The sequence below is a fragment of the Pantherophis guttatus genome, chromosome 12, assembly GCF_059756535.1.
Source record: "Pantherophis guttatus breed Tessera chromosome 12, ASM5975653v1, whole genome shotgun sequence".
Classification (NCBI taxonomy): domain Eukaryota; kingdom Metazoa; phylum Chordata; class Lepidosauria; order Squamata; family Colubridae; genus Pantherophis; species Pantherophis guttatus.
In genome coordinates this window covers 25248083-25263429 of record NC_142074.1, presented here as the reverse complement: position 1 = coordinate 25263429, position 15347 = coordinate 25248083, and the positions used below count along the sequence as shown (strand labels likewise).

At 44.2% G+C, this 15347-nt stretch overlaps 2 protein-coding genes across 3 annotated transcripts in view; one reads left to right on the top strand and one right to left on the bottom strand.

Annotated features, from left to right (window-relative positions):
• GPC3 (glypican 3) overlaps positions 1-15347 on the bottom strand; it is a 121116-nt gene that overhangs the window by 102865 nt on the left and 2904 nt on the right. The window contains exon 3 of the mRNA XM_087877613.1: positions 4771-4872. The gene's annotated coding sequence lies outside the window, so the exon portion shown is untranslated. The remainder of the gene's footprint in view (positions 1-4770; positions 4873-15347) is intronic.
• PHF6 (PHD finger protein 6) lies at positions 3144-14269 on the top strand. Of its 2 annotated transcripts, none has more exons than XM_034441653.3 (10): positions 3144-3441; positions 6974-7160; positions 7558-7659; positions 9061-9194; positions 9313-9356; positions 9956-10116; positions 10239-10382; positions 10900-11004; positions 11514-11647; positions 12230-14269. In XM_034441653.3, the coding sequence occupies exons 2-10, from the start codon at positions 7023-7025 to the stop codon at positions 12357-12359; spliced, it is 1092 nt and encodes a 363-aa protein (XP_034297544.1). In that variant the 5' UTR covers positions 3144-3441; positions 6974-7022; the 3' UTR covers positions 12360-14269. The 2 variants fall into 2 exon arrangements, with proteins under 2 accessions (XP_034297544.1, XP_034297545.1); XM_034441654.3 differs by having other exon boundaries at positions 3177-3441; positions 9959-10116.

Here is a 15347-nt window from a genome sequence, read left to right as displayed (position 1 = left end):
AGAGGGCTGGGAAAATATCCACAGACCCCTCGCATCCTGGACATAAACTGTTTCAACTCCTACCCTCAAAACGACGCTATAGAGCACTGCACACCAGAACAACTAGACACAAGGACAGTTTTTTCCCAAACACCATCACTCTGCTAAACAAATAATTCCCTCAACACTGTCAAACTATTTACTAAGTCTGCACTACTATTAATCTTCTCATCATTCCCATCTCCTTCCACTTATGACTGTATGACTGTAACTTGGTTGATTCTATCCTTAAGATTTATATTGACTGTTTCCCTATGACTCTCATTAAGTGTTGTACCTTATGATTCTTGACGAATGTATCTTTTCTTTTATGTATACTGAGAGTGTATGCATCAAGACAAATTCCTTGTGTGTCCAATCACACTTGGCCAATAAAGAATTCTATTCTATTCTATTTTGGAGGCCATCTTAACCAAGGTAGTTTAGTCTTTCAACAAAGATAATTTCATGATTTGCTCTACTTAGTGCGGCTGACAGAATGTTCCCAGTAATTGCAGTTTAAAACCACAGTGGATGTCTTTTATGTCACCAAAACACAATCCATTGTGGCCTATTCCACAAGGAAGTGTTTTCTTTCTGTTTCTTTGACACAAAGAAAAAAAATAAAAATAAAGGCTTCCTTCTCAATCTTACATACCCAGAGAATGCCAACCTCCCAAGCACACGCCTTCCAAGACCCCCTTCTCAAAATGAAACCCTTCAAAGCACCAGAGTGTCGCCACAAATCTATTTCTCAGAGGTTTTACGCCCCAGAAAAGGCCACCCCGTATTTTTTCCCAACCTAAAACTCGCTCTGACCATTTCTCGAGGTATTGCTGCAAATGTTCTTGTCCTAAATCAATATTACAAAAAGAGTGAAAAAAGAGATTTTTGTGACCCTCTCCTTATTTTGCCGTACAGAGACAGCAAAGGGTGTGGAAGGAGATGTCGGATGTCCATTCTTGACCGTCATCGGGACACAAAGGCAGCTGGGGTTTCATTGTGTGCTTCTGGCTCTTTGGGGCACCAGCCATGGGCCGGTCAATAGGCTGCCTTCATCCCCTCCTGGTCCCTCTGGCGCAGAATGGTCACCCAGTTCCAAGGTCAGCAGGAGGGCAGCCTTTTGTCTCCGGCCCCTGAAAGATTTTAGAGCAAAGGGCTGGCTTTTAAAAGCTTCCCAAAGGTGGGAAAGCCAGAGAGAGGATTGGGTTTGGCAAACATTTGCAAGGTTTCAGCAGTCTTTTGCTTTCCTGGTTTTCTGTCTCTTCCAATCATAGTGTAAGAATAACATGATCCTGATGAGGGACTGAGTAGAATATTTCCACACCCACAAGCTCACGTAGAATTCCTGCTATTTGGGAAGACCCATGGCGAAAACGTTATGGCCAATTTTGCAGTTTTGGTGCGTGATTAACAGCAAGGGATGGCGAACGATATCCTGGTCTGAGTGCCAACTATGGTTTAGGGAATCCCAGAGTTCCCCACCGCGTGATTCATTTAACAACTGCAATGACTCAATTAACAACCATGGCTGAAAGAGCAAGTTGGGTGTGACTCATTTCACGACCCCCTTGCTTAGCAATGGAAATTCTGATCCCAGTAAAGTCTGCAAGAGTAGATGGGAAGTTTCTAAAAACCGCAAGGAAAAACCAATCTCTACCAATCTGTTGCTAAAATCCCCATTAATAAATCAGCTCAGCATTTGAGCTGACCCAAAGGAAACGCTTTTCTCCCTCTGCTGAAGTCCAGATATCTGCAGGCAGAAGATTTGGGGGATTGTGGTCCCACACCAATGTACACCAGCTCTGTGAGTTGGAACCTTCTGGGGTTTTCAGCTGCTGGAAATGGACAAAACCATCACCGGCTCTATACACCTGTTTCCAGCATCCATATTGTTGGCTTGAAGCAATCCTCCCCCCCTCCTACAACTCCTTTGAAGGTGGCTTATAATAGGGAAAACAAGGTTGAGCCAGTGGTGAAATCCTCCTTTCCATTTCTCATGAAGCCCAAGCGTGGCAGGTGGAAGCTAGCCTCGGTGTGTCATGTGAGCATTTGCAAAGGGCTGGGAAACCAGATTTGCTTTTAAAGATGCTGTCAGGTGGAAAGTTAAGACGGGTTTGCATCCAATGCATGTTATGTGGCTACTTTGCATGTCAATCCTGTAGAATAAGAGGTGTTTTTCAAACTTGGCCACTTGAAGAAGTGAACTTCAACTCCCAGAATTCCCAAGCCAGCAAAAAGCCTGGAAGAAAGTCCTCCCGGAGTCCCAAAGATGCTTTTTTTCAAGAGGCAACTGGAATTTCTGTTTTTTTCTTTGAAGACGTTTCGCTTCTCATCCAAGAAGCTTCTTCAGCTCTGACTAGATGATGGGAAGAAGCTTCTTGGATGAGAAGCGAAAGGTCTTCAAGGGAAAACAAAGAAAGTCCAGTTGCCTCTTGAAAAAGCACCTTTGGGACAACTATGACCTGGATGGCGGAGAATCTCCACAGATGACCTCCTGGAGGTTTAAATTTATTTATTTTTTTCTTTCTTCCATTTCTTGTGTTTGGAGTCTGCTTGTCATGGCCGCCTTCGGCCAGGAGGGGGAGCCCTTCCGCAGCTCGAGAGACGCCGTTGCTTTGCAGCGCAAAAAGCCCGCAAAAGTTTTAAATCCGCCGGTTTTCCCTTGACACGTGTTTGCACGCCCGGCATATGTGGCATCAGACACCGCGGGACTTCATCACTTTTCATACCTATGTAAAGGGGCGCGTGGTTTTCGTGTTTTGTTTTTCAAAGCAATGAAACAACTATATTTTAAATAAATCATTTAAATTCCCGGCTGATTGGAAAGCGTTTGAATTAGCAGTCCGACACCGAATGAATAAAAAAAAAAATTAACAAGAGGAATCTTAGCGCATGCCCAGTTGCTTCGCAGCCTCATCATGCGCCTACTTCCTTTTCGATGCGGCTGCGTGGAAGCGCCGCTTCAACCCTTCCCGCGAAGCGAAAGCAAATGCGCACGCGCGACTCTCCTTCCACACGCGAGATAGGATGTTGGCCTCATCCCAACCGTCGCGCGGCCTTCTGCGCACGCGCCTCTCCGACCGTCCCTCCCCCTCCCTTTAGGGGGCGTTTCCCTTTCTTTTCCCCTTTTCCCTCGGCGCGTGCGCAACGACGGCGTCCGCCAGGGGAGGGGAAGAGGGAGGAGGCGACGTCGAGGGGTGACGCAGGACGCCGGTAGCGCGGCCGACGCTCGCTCGCTCGCTGGCGGCGCGCCGTACGTCCCTTGCGTGCCGGCGTCAGGCTCCGCGGCGCAGCGTCGCCTCTCCTGCTGCCCCTCCGAATGAAAGGGAGCGGGCGAGCGGCGGCGGTCCCGGTCGGCTTGTGAGCGGCGCTTCCCGCGAGTCCCCCGGTTGCGCCGGCGTCCTCGGCCTGCGCCGCCCGGTGAGTCCCACGCCCGGACGCCACCCCGGCAGGTTGCTATGGAAACCGTCCCCCTCCCCCCTTTCCCTGGGGGGGCAGGGGTCCGAGAGGGAAGGGCCGCCGCTTCCGGGGCGCTTCGACCCTGCCCGGCCCCGCGGGGTGGCCGGCCCAGCCCCTCCTGCTGCTAGGGGGGAAAGGGGTCCCCGCAGGCCCCGGGGAGAGGGGCCGGGGTGGGGAAGCCGATCCTGCCAAGGAGGCTCCTGCTGGCTGGTGGGTCCTCAAAGAAAAGGGGGCCCTGCCTCCCCCCGCCCCGCCGTTTTCCCCTGACTCCAGGAGGAGGGGGCTGATGGGTCCTGGGGAGGGGGCTTCCAAGCTAAGCGGGGTGGGGGGGAGAGACCTACCTGCGGGGAGGTGGGCTCTGCTGTGTCCTGGCTGGCACCGAGTCTCTCCTCCCCCCCCCCGCCTCCCTGGGGGCTGCTTTGCAGGGGTGGGAGGCAGCCTGGAGGAGAGGAAGGGCCGAGTTGAGTGGGTGGGGACCCAGGATCCGGGGTGGGGACCTTAGGGCCCATTGGCAGAGCTGGGCCCTTGGGGCAACCTTGCAGCATCTGCCGCTTGGCACGGTGAGCCAATGGCGGATCTAATGGGAAAGGAGGCCAAGGTTGGTTTGCTGGTCCAGGGCATCTCCCTCCTGAACTGGAGTCTCCGGTGCTGAAGTGGTGCCTTTGGGGAAGGAAGGAAGGAAAAGGAAGGAAGGAGGGAGGGGGAAGCCTTTCCAAATCTATTGTTTTACTACTACGGCCCCCTCCCACATCTTAGGTCTCTCCTAAACTCTGTAATTGAAGCGCTTAAAGGAAGGCACCTGTGCTATCCTGGTTCCCGCCTTTGCAGGTGAGGGTCCGAGTGGCCTTGTTCTCTTCTCCTAGAGGCCAACGGGAGCTCACCTTTGCGTTCTTAGTTGAGGGTATCACTGCAAAGGAAGAAGCGCGGAAGGAAGGCGTTGGGCTCTCCAAAGATTGTGCCCAAACCCACAAGAGACCTTTGACTTAGGTCTGGGTGGCCGTAGGAAATTGGGGCAAGGGGTGAGAGAGTGTTGTGGGCAGGCTCTGTGGGCTGACCGAGAGGCCCTTTGAATAACGTGCCAGGTTGGCATTCGACTTCTGATGCTTGTCCCCCCCATTGCTGGTTAATTCAAGAAATGACCCTGCTAATCATTGGAGGTCTTGCACTGGCACCTATATAGCTGCATAGGGTGTGAAAGTATGTACCGGTATTTAATGGTCTTTTTTCACACAGTTACCCTATGTGTCCAACATCCTATTTGGGTAGGGGGGGAATTGGCTTTGTCATTACCTGTATTCTGCAAGTCTTTAGGGCTAAGGTGATGCCGTGGGCCCCTGTCTCTTATACCTTCAAACTGCAGTCCGTGGTCGAGAATCTGAGCAATCGAGAGACCTGAAAGAGATGTTAAGGGTGGGATGACAAAACTAGCCATGTAGAAGAACAGATTTTACAGTGTTTATTTATAGACTGAACAATATTATTTTTAGCTATTTGCTCTACATTTCTGAAATGAGGTTGGTAGAGTGCATTTATTGTGGCAAAAGTTCCACAGTCACAACTGTGGTTGCAAATCCAAGAAACCCATGTTTCAGAGCCTGCCTATAACTCAGTACCTTGGATTTCCTCCAGGTATTTGGTCTTCTTGAGATCTAGGAAGCGTGAATCTCTTGGAAAAGGGACGTGCTGGGGTTTGCCTGGCAGCTCAGACGTAGCCAGCATGTGGACCAGCTCTTGAATTTCCCTCCTTACCCTCAGCTTAGGTGACATCACTGCTGCCCTCCCTCCCTCCTTTGGGGCTGAATAAAGCCGGCTGCTGTGGAGCTGTCTTTTTAGGACCATTCTCTCCCCCACTCCCTTGCTTTTGGAACCATCCATTTCGGAAAGCAGTGGAGGCTATCCGAAGGCCGTACCATGCGGCTGATACTTGGGGGGAAGGGGAACCAAGCTTGCCTTCTTATGGAGAAAGCCTCTTACACCAAAGATAGTCTTGTTTCCCTAGGCAGCCCCGTTTTTCCAAAGCTAAAGTCAGAAGGAGGCCCTCAGCTTAGAATTCAGTGGCCCTATAGAAGGACCCAGTCTAGTATGTCTTTAGTTGGGGTTCTGAGTGGTGCTGCGAGTGAGAAGGTAAGGCTTGGGTTTGTATGCGAAACATTTCTGGAATTCATGTCACATTAATATGCATCGCACAGTGATGGTGAGGCTGTGTTGCCACAGCGAGGAAAACATTGCTAAGCTTTTTTTAAAAAAAGCATTAAACCATTGTTAGCTCAGAACTTGTCAAATGAGCTTTCAGTACCAAAACCACATCTGGATTAATTATTTTTATCCGAATGTATTCAAGTTCTCCTATCTGGAACCCTTCCGATATATTGGGCTACGACCCAAATCATTCACAAAGTAGGTTTGGGAAAGAACACGGAGAACCTGGTGCCAGTAAACTAAGGCTATGTAGAGTTATTTTAAAAACATTAATTGCTGTTCAAAACAAAACAAGTACCCTTATTCCAGAATGGCAACTGAAGCTATAATTTTTTTCTGTATGAAAAGTAATGGTAATGCTATATGCTGATATATATTTTTTTCCTGGTGGAAAAAAATAGAATATTCTGCACATTCTCAAGGAGGAAGGTAGACAATATGGATTACAAGCATTGGTAAGTCATTTTTCTAAGCAATTTCCAGAAGTGATTATATGGCTAATAGAAGCTGTTTACAATTCTCAACAAGCTGTGACCTTGTAACAGTCTTAGGTTGGATACCAAGACCAGAGCCATGCTCTGGCTTCCTCAACCTAATGCACTTTGAAGGCATGGAATTATGTGCCATCCAAGAGCATTATTATGGGGAGGGTCGCCCAGAAAATTGAAGGAAGCCATCAGCAGTTTGCAGCCCTACTGGATGTGTCTGGATCCAAAATCAGATACTCACAGTTGGGACATCGCGATATGGAATGATTTTGCTTTGATTTTTTTCCTGTTTGGGGGAGAAATTTTCCACTAATTTTTATTCCTTTAAAAATGTTTGTAACATGGCAGCAAGCCAACTTCCTGATGTGTAAATGGGCTATTTGAGGCTCTATTTTTGAATGCAAAGAATGCCCATATTCAGTACATTCGTTTTCAGTTTCCCACTCTCTAGAATGTGGATACAAAGGGCGCTTCCAGAAAATCTGAAAAGAAGAGAACTTTAGAATAAGGCTGGATAGCTTTGTTCCCAGAGCCCAAAGATCATGACATCTCCTCTCCTGCGCTGCAGTAGTCGTCTTTGCAGGCTGCCGCCTTTGGAGAATTGGTGTTTTTCACTGAGTCACAGTTTTTTCTCCCTTGTAGAATGACACTTTTGGAAGCATGCAGGTCTATTAGAGGAGTCACACCTTTTCCTATTTCCCTTTGGGTGCTGCTTAATGATAAAGCTGGCTTTGATGAGGGATACTGAGGAGCTTCCCTGCACTTCAGTAAATAAAAGTAACATTTCTATTGGTTGTTTCTTCTAGCTTTTAGCCAGAATTGAAGTGGTGTCCTTCAAGCCATTTTTTAAAAACCATGTCGGGTACCGTTGGACAGAAGAAGGGCCCCAGAAGGCAGCGCAAATGTGGCTTCTGCCGATCCAACAAAGAAGATGAATGTGGGCAGCTGTTGCTCTCTGAAAACCAGAAGGTGGCAGCCCATCATAAATGTATGGTGAGTCCCACGAGCGAGAGGGGTCCAGCACAGGTGGTTGCAGGGGAGGAAAGAGGTGTATAATTCTTCCTTGCCTCTTTCTTCTCCCAGAGGCCTCTGTGGTTGCTCTTAGCATGAGCCTTTCTTCGTTATGCTTTAGCCTAGCTGGTGTTCATGTGACTTTAACTTCTGTCGAGCTGTTATCTCTGATTCCTAGCCTAGCCCTAGGAGGACCAGACTGCCCATTGTGTCCGTTACATTGAAGCATGAGAGACAGACATAATTTCAAAAAGATCTCATATGCTTTTGCAACGGTGACAAAGATTTTCCTGTGCTAGGGTCACCTATGTTGGATTGAATGTATTCCAATCTGCAAGATCATAACAGGGTTCTGAGTAATGTCTTTCTGTATGTCTAGCTTTTCTCATCTGCTCTGGTGTCTTCACACACTGATAACGAGAGTCTTGGAGGTTTTTCCATTGAAGATGTACAGAAAGAAATAAAGAGAGGCACAAAACTGGTAAGTTAGCATTGTTGGTAGTAATAGAACTTAGACATGGAATGTTCTAAGGATGTTCATTGTTAAAATCTCGCCTTGGTAGTCCTTGCACAAACCTTCCCCAATCCAAACAATAAAACTGTAAGAACTCTATGCGTGTAGAGATCCAGTCATGTGGAAGAAATGGATATTTAGGCTGTTTTTCTGCTTAGAAGAAGTTCTGTAGTTGCTTTTCAAAGAATTGGGAGTATTGTATTATCATATGGTCAATAAAACAGAAAATTCCTGAGCAAAAGTGTCCTTGAGTCATCCGATAATTCTGAAAAGGATAGACTGTTTTAAACTTTTATTTGCTGCCAATTTGTACCTGCAGCTCTAGGTGGTTTAGAGCATTTTATATGAGAGATGTTTCAAGCTGTGCCCAGGGAGGTGCTAGCTTTAGCTCGTCTCCTAAGTTGCTCCACCAAAAAGGCATGATTAAAGCTTGATGTTAAATATGTCTGTGATGGAGCTGCAAATTACAACCCCCTTCATATCTTCATCTATGAATGTGGAGCAGACTGTAGACAAAGGCAATCATGAAAGTGACGGGATCCAGGCCATGTGAGATTTTACACAATTTATCAGCAGACTGTAGTTAAATCCCTCATTGCCACTAATATAATATGGCTTTTCAAATCAGTTAAGCAGTGGAATAATCTCGCAGTAATCTGCAGAACGTTTAATATATACTCACGTGTGGAGAGACAGTGCACGTGAAATGCCTAATGATGAACACACGAAACTATGTGGTCTTGCTAGCTAAGAACCCTGAGTTAACTGGCTTTTTAAGACTGTGGGCTAAAAGTTGAGATTCCTCTGAGCAGAGATGCCAAATGTGGGACCTCGTGCACACAAACGTTGTCCTTTGTCTTGTCAAAAGAGTTCAAACCCTTAGAAAGAGAATATTTGCTTTGTTTTGGAACACACAGTCAGTCTCTTCTGGTAGATACAGTACAATTTTGGCTCTATCAAAATCATCGCTGTTAACTAGTGAAGTGGGAACTACTATCTTCATCTCAGTGGAAGAGACCTTGAGACAGTGATTTGGGTTACCAGCCCATTCAAGATTGATCCAGAGATGGAAGAAGCTTAGAAATTCCAGCTTGTGGTCCTTGGCCAGATAGTTACCAGAAGGTTAAATTGTGCCAGACGTTCCGTGTGGTTATCTCCCAGCTACTAGGTAGAAGGTCAGCTGTGGAATGTTTTTGCCGGCTTCTGAAGATGCTCTTCCGCTTTTCATTTGGGGGCTGTAACTGGAGCCTTGCCCTGCTCGCCTTTTAAAATAGCAGTTAAAGGGCAAGCCGGGTTATCTCACCCCGTCTGTTGCTGTCCACAGGAAGAGCAGAAGCCGTAATGGGGCGGTCTTCCTTTTTCTTTCAGAAGTGCTCCCTATGCCATTGTCCAGGGGCAACCATTGGCTGTGATGTAAAAACCTGCCACAAGACGTATCACTATTATTGTGCGTTGCATGATCAAGCACAAATCCGAGAGAAACCTTCGCAAGGCATATATATGTGAGTATGTCTCATGAAATTGAAAGGATCCAGCTCTTTTTTTTTAAATGGTTGCCATTTTGGCTAAAGCCCCAGAATAGTTAAGTAACTTGGTTTTTCTCTTGTGTTCTGTTCCTAGGATATTATGTCGAAAACACAAGAAAGTACCACACAATTCTGAAGGTAAAGCTATGCATAGTTTGTGATGGTTCTTAGCTCTCTGGATCAAACGCTCAGGTTTTTTTCCCTCCATGAAAAGTGTCAAGAATGGTCATGAAAACAAGCATTGTCTTTGTATCAGTTTAAAATTCCTTTCTAGAGAGTTCTTCCCCAAACCTTATGCCCTTCAGATACACTCCACTAGGGTTCCTGTAATCCCCAGCAACTGAACGGATTGGGAGGGATGGGAATTGTAGTCAACCCATTTTAAGACCAATGACTTGTGGAGGAGTGCTTGCAAGGAATGTTGAGAGATGAAAGATGAATTGGGTTGCTTTGGCAATTTCTAATTTTTGGCTCAGATGCAATACAGGAAGTGAGCAGAGAGAGGGATATGGGCATTAATAGCCTTCCCTCTAAATTAGGATGGATATAATAAAATATTTTCTTTGATAGTTGTAATATTCTTCCTAGCAGCCTTTGGTCTTTTTAATGGTGAAATGGAGCTGCTGTTTTGAGATGGGGCTGCTTTTCTCCCAGAATTTCTAGTGTGTCTACAAAATTGAATCACGAGTCAAAGCGTTCAAGTTGCTTGTCTCTGTGTTTGTGCCCCCCCCCCCCAGCAGATTTAGAAGAAGGTCTCAATGAACATGAGCTGGATCCGTCTCCTCCCAAAAAAAGGGGGCGCAAAGGAAGGCCCAGAAAGACAAGCCTTAAAGGGCAGTCGGAAGATGCTCGGTCAACCTCTTCTCACGGCACAGATGACGTAGAAAGCAGTTCTTATGTAAGGAGTTTGTGTGTTAAAATCCCTTCAAAGAAGTACCAGGCTTTCTCTCTCAGTTGCCTTCTCTAGAAACTGTATTTGTTTTTCTGGCATATTATTTTAGAAAAGTCTTTTTCTTTCAGAGAGACAGATCACCCCACAGAAGCAGTCCCAATGATACAAAACCTAAATGTGGATTCTGTCATGCAGGTGAAGAAGAAAATGAAGCTAGAGGGAAGCTTCATATATTCAATGCCAAAAAGGCAGCAGCACATTACAAGTGCATGGTGAGAAGTAGAATGTTGTCTTCCCTTTTTCTGGTTCATTGGGTAGTCCTAAATCAAACCTGGGCACTTTAAGAACTGTGGAGTTCAACTCCCAGAGTTCCTCAGCCAGCAGTTTCCAAAATATTTCATCTATCCTTGTTAGGCTCCGTCATTATTACACTAACCTTGAATTAGAATGTTATGATTCTAACTCTTCAAAAAATTGTAATGTTAAAATATGGCTTAGTGTTACGTGTTTGTCTGATTCGGTAGTAAGCAGGGAATAGGTAAGCAATTAGGCTTTTGGGGGACATGGCATTCAGCGTCTGACTATCAAACCAAAGGACTGTTGCCAAGAAGATTGGGAGGCACTCAAGAAATGGGTCCTCCAGTCTTGCATAGCATCTGGGTCCTGGCAGGCTTCCCCTCTGGATCCCTTTCCCTAGTCAAGCCTTCTGGTCCGAGAGCTGTCCCTAGTTTTTGTCTCAGCCAAGCTCCAGCTGTGCTTCTGAAGCCTTATGCCTCTTTTTCTTCCCAGCTGTTCTCTTCTGGTACTGTGCAACTGACAACAACTTCCCGGGCAGAGTTTGGTGATTTTGATATTAAAACTGTACTTCAAGAAATCAAACGCGGAAAAAGAATGGTATGCCCTTCCAGTTTGAAACACGATGTTCCACCTGTTTTGTCTCATGCATAGATCTGAGGGATGCCTGTAGGAGTCCCTTTTCCCTTTTTTCTCACGGCACGCACATGACCAATTTGGCCCAGTAACAGTGGCGGTTAGGCAGAGATTTTAGTCTTGCTGTTATTCCTGTGCTATAACCTTCAGCCTGGAGGAAAGACCACTGGAGCTCCCTTGCTGTGTCTGCCCAACTCTGCTTTTAAAACCTTTTGACTCAGTAGTCTCTCTTACCAGAGGAACTCTGAGCATTGTTACTTCATGCAAGCATGCTTGTTTTGTCCTTTCCCACAAGATCTCTAGACTGGGCACCCCACATCTCGTGCTGTTTGCATTTCAGCCCTCGGGAAAAATAACTGCTTGACTCTTATCATAAAATTATATTTGAATCGTAAACTTGCCAAAAAGTTAATTGAATGTGCTGCTGGCTTGCCAACCTCCTCATCCTCTTGTTATTTCTCTCTTCATGACAGAAGTGTACCCTCTGTAGTCAGTCTGGCGCTACGATTGGATGTGAAATTAAAGCTTGTATCAAGACTTACCATTACCATTGTGGAGTACAGGACAAAGCAAAATACATTGAAAACATGTCACGGGGCATTTACAAGTAAGTGAGTTCTACTTCTCTCTGTTCGTTTGATTCTGGGTAGCTACATTATTCTTTCTTTTAAAAAAATCTGTAAACCTAGGACATTGGTAAAAACTAATGGTGCGCTGAATCGGCTGAAGGAGTTATAAATCAGGAAGTATATTCAGGTCAAGGCCTAGAAAGCATACTTGCTGGAGATTGTCTTACATTTGTTTAGATTAGTTAAGAAACATGGGCTGCTCTAGGATTGACATAGGACATGAAACAACATGTTTCTTGGAGACTGTGCTGCATTTTTGTGACTGTTTCTGAGTTCAATTTGTGGCTTTTAATGCAATAAAATCAGTGTTTCCTCCTTTCAAGCTGTTAACTGAATCTTTCCCAGCTAGCTGATGTTGAGAACTGGGGCTTATGTATAGCAGATGCCTCATCTAAGCAGAAGTTGAATAAACTGCCATTACTTGATGTGCCAACCCAGGTTACCTAGCAGCCTGGTGCATGAAGTCCAGGCCAGGGAGTGCCTTGGCTAAGATTACAGGCTGCCAGGTCAGCTTCTTGGTTAAACTGCCATAACAGATCCCTTTCTCACATGTTCTCCAGGCTTTATTGTAAAAACCATAGTGGAAATGACGAACGAGATGAAGAGGATGAGGAGCGAGAAAGTAAAAGCCGCGCAAAGTCGGTAGCTGATCATAGTGCAATTCCTCAGCAGCAGCTCAATGGAAATTAGCTATGAAGTTGTCACCTGCCACTCCTCCTCCTGAGATACCACTGTACAATTGATGTAGTTGTTGTTAGTGGTAAGACATTTTAAGCCGAGCATATGCCAATAAGTGGTTTTTGGTTTTGTTTTATTTTTATTTTTTTTAAAAAAAAACTGGAGCCCCATGGCACAAAAACTGGGGAGATTTCTCAAATTCATCTAACTCTAAAGAAGACTCCACTCATCGGTCAATAAATATTGCTGTTATGTTCATCGGTAACATGCTTTTATTCTCGACTATTTTAAAATTTATCTTTTCCTCATCATCTATTAAGTAGGTTTCAAGTGACTGAGTTAAACTGGGAATGAATAAGACATCCATAACTACTAACCTTTTTTTAATGCTTAGTAACTTTTTTTCTACTGCCTGTTAGAAATGTCCTTGAACTGCCAGAAAAATTCACATGTATGATGAGCCTTCAGCAGAAGTTGTTTCACATGTCAATATTATGTAGGTAATCTGCAGTGCCTGGAGAAACACAGAGAAACACGGTATCAGTGAGATGTAAATTATACAATGTCAACGCTGTGGCAGATGTTGTAATAGTAAATTCTGTTCCTGGACCTGGAATTAAATTTCTCAGATTTGGAAAACATTCAGTGGCTTTGTGAACACAGCGACCGTCAGAAGTTTTTACTTACAAATTGGATGTGCCTGTTTTGATAGCACGGCTGTAGAATGTGTGCATTTTACATTTTCCTTCCCATGCAAATTACAGAAGCAAACCAGAAGGCAATGAACTGATCCCTTTTGCAAAATGGCCAATGTACAAAAAACCAATTCTCAGCTCCAGACACCTGCTTTGAATCTTTGGCGTGGCTCTACTTTGGGAGGACTGTACTGCCCGGAGACCGCTCCGGCCGCTGCTGACTGTAAGCTGTGAGATTTGAGAGTTATACCAAAAGGCTGAGGTGGTTCATTCTTTCTTTCCCGTCTCCTTTTATTTGAACCCTGTGGCTGGAATAACTGAAAACAAGGTGTTGTCTTCTGGGAGTGTTCAGTGCTGGCCCATTTCTCTTAGATTTCCAAGTTATGCTTAATGCTCACTTCGGAATTTAATCCCCTCTATTGGACATCATACCTCAAGTGCTCTGTGCTGTGTAGAACACAAGTTTTGTCCAAATATATATATATATATATATACAGATCCTGTATGCTGTAAGAAGAATGAAATAAGACACTGAGTCTTGTCTTTTTGTTTTTGTTTTTGAGGTAAGAGGTCAGTATTTATTTTGTGTCTTGTGACCACTATATGAGAATGTTTTGATATTTCATCAAAGTTTCCTGGCAGATCAGTGAGTGCTGTTAACCTGCAAGGATGGCTGAAATTATGTTAAGTCTTAACATCCCAGTTTTGACGTCATAGAATCCTGATATTTCTTGTAATTGCTTCAGGTGTTTTGGTTGAACCTATTCTAAAAACAAAGTTAAACTTGTTAGCAAACTGCCAATTTCACTCTTCGGATATTTTTCTTATCTCTCAAATGTCAGATTAAACCAGCAGATTGGAACAGGCTGATAGTTGGATGAAAAGCTAAGAACATTCACTAGCAGTTGACACTGCAAAAAAAAAAACTCTGTGATATCTTTGTTTATGAAGTCTTGTTTATTTTTTTTATTTTTAACCTTTTGTCTGCTTTTTTTAAAAAAATGCATTTCATTGTCTTGAGGGACTCAACTATTGTGTATAGAACCTCTAAGGCTCTCAAGTTGGAATTCAATCCATTTGGGTTTGAAAACTTCCTGGAAGAATGCAGTTTAGTAGGAAAGTTGTGTATAAAAATAAATCTGTTAATTGCTCTTATGCCATTGACCAATTTTTTTTATTTTGTAATGTAACTTTCAAAATTAAAGGCGCCACTTGTACTGAAATAGATTTTTTAGCAGGCTGTGCAGTTTTTCAAAAGAATGGGTTGCGTTGTGTTCTTTAAATGTGTAAAGATTTTGCATTTCTTTTGTAGGATCTCACTACTCTCCTTTCATTTTTATTTCTCAGACATCTATACTTTGTTCTTTGATTCACATACTTAAAAAGTCACAGTGGGAGTTCCCATTTCCATTCCATTTATTTAAAAGGACTAATCGGTAGAACATTCTCTTCTGGATGTGAAGACCATGAACACTCATTGTAACTTCCTGTTTAATTCTGATATGCACGAGAAAAGCTGACAGCTATGGAAACTCTGCCTTGTGGACTTAGTTAAAAATAGGATGATGTTATATATGCCATTTCAATGGGAAATTCTGTTTCCAGTCTTATTTCAATCTGTAGCAGATTTCCACATAGCAAAGTTCATAAAAGGGCAGAGTGTTGAAATGATCAGATTCCATTATTTGCCTGAAATAATATTAGAATTTCATTACTGATGTTTTGCTTTTAAAACAAAAATGGCCTTTCACAATAAAAGGTGTAACACTGCTTTCTGTATCCCTCTGAGTAGACCAGAGTTGCCAGAATGAAAGGCACAACACACCCTAACAATTGTAAGAGTCCTCTTATGAGTCTGCTCAATAGCCTTTTGATGTCTGGGACGGACCAAATCTGCAGGACATGCAGATGATGTCTTCAGTAGACGCTGCTTTTAAGGCCATAGAGAACAGTTTCCCTTCCAACTCACTGCTAGCAAATCTTTGCTGAGGGTGCAATGGGGGAAGACTCCTACATATATAACTTAAAGAGGAAAAGATGCAATGAAAATGTAAATATCAATCATTTGCAGCCATATGTAAAACTTTGTAAGTAAATTCTGTTGGATTCAGAAGAGAGGTCCTGATTTCAGTTCATTGCCTGTTGTATTTTTATTTATTTATTTTTGCTTGCAGGGAATTTTCTACAGGCATCTTTTGAAAGCATGTTGTATATTCAGCTATGTTACACTCATTAAGTTCTGCTGCAGATGTAAATCTGCTTTTATACCTTCCTGGACTGGGGTCCGAAGCAGCATTTTTGCTTC

Bases quoted from the DNA above. Each gene is read 5' to 3' on its own strand.
- PHF6 (XM_034441653.3), top strand. From the start codon at position 7,023: ATGTCGGGTACCGTTGGACAGAAGAAGGGCCCCAGAAGGCAGCGCAAA. The intron at 7,161-7,557 runs GTGAGTCCCACG...CTGTATGTCTAG, and splicing joins CAGCCCATCATAAATGTATG to CTTTTCTCATCTGCTCTGGT. The intron at 11,005-11,513 runs GTATGCCCTTCC...TCTTCATGACAG, and splicing joins TCAAACGCGGAAAAAGAATG to AAGTGTACCCTCTGTAGTCA.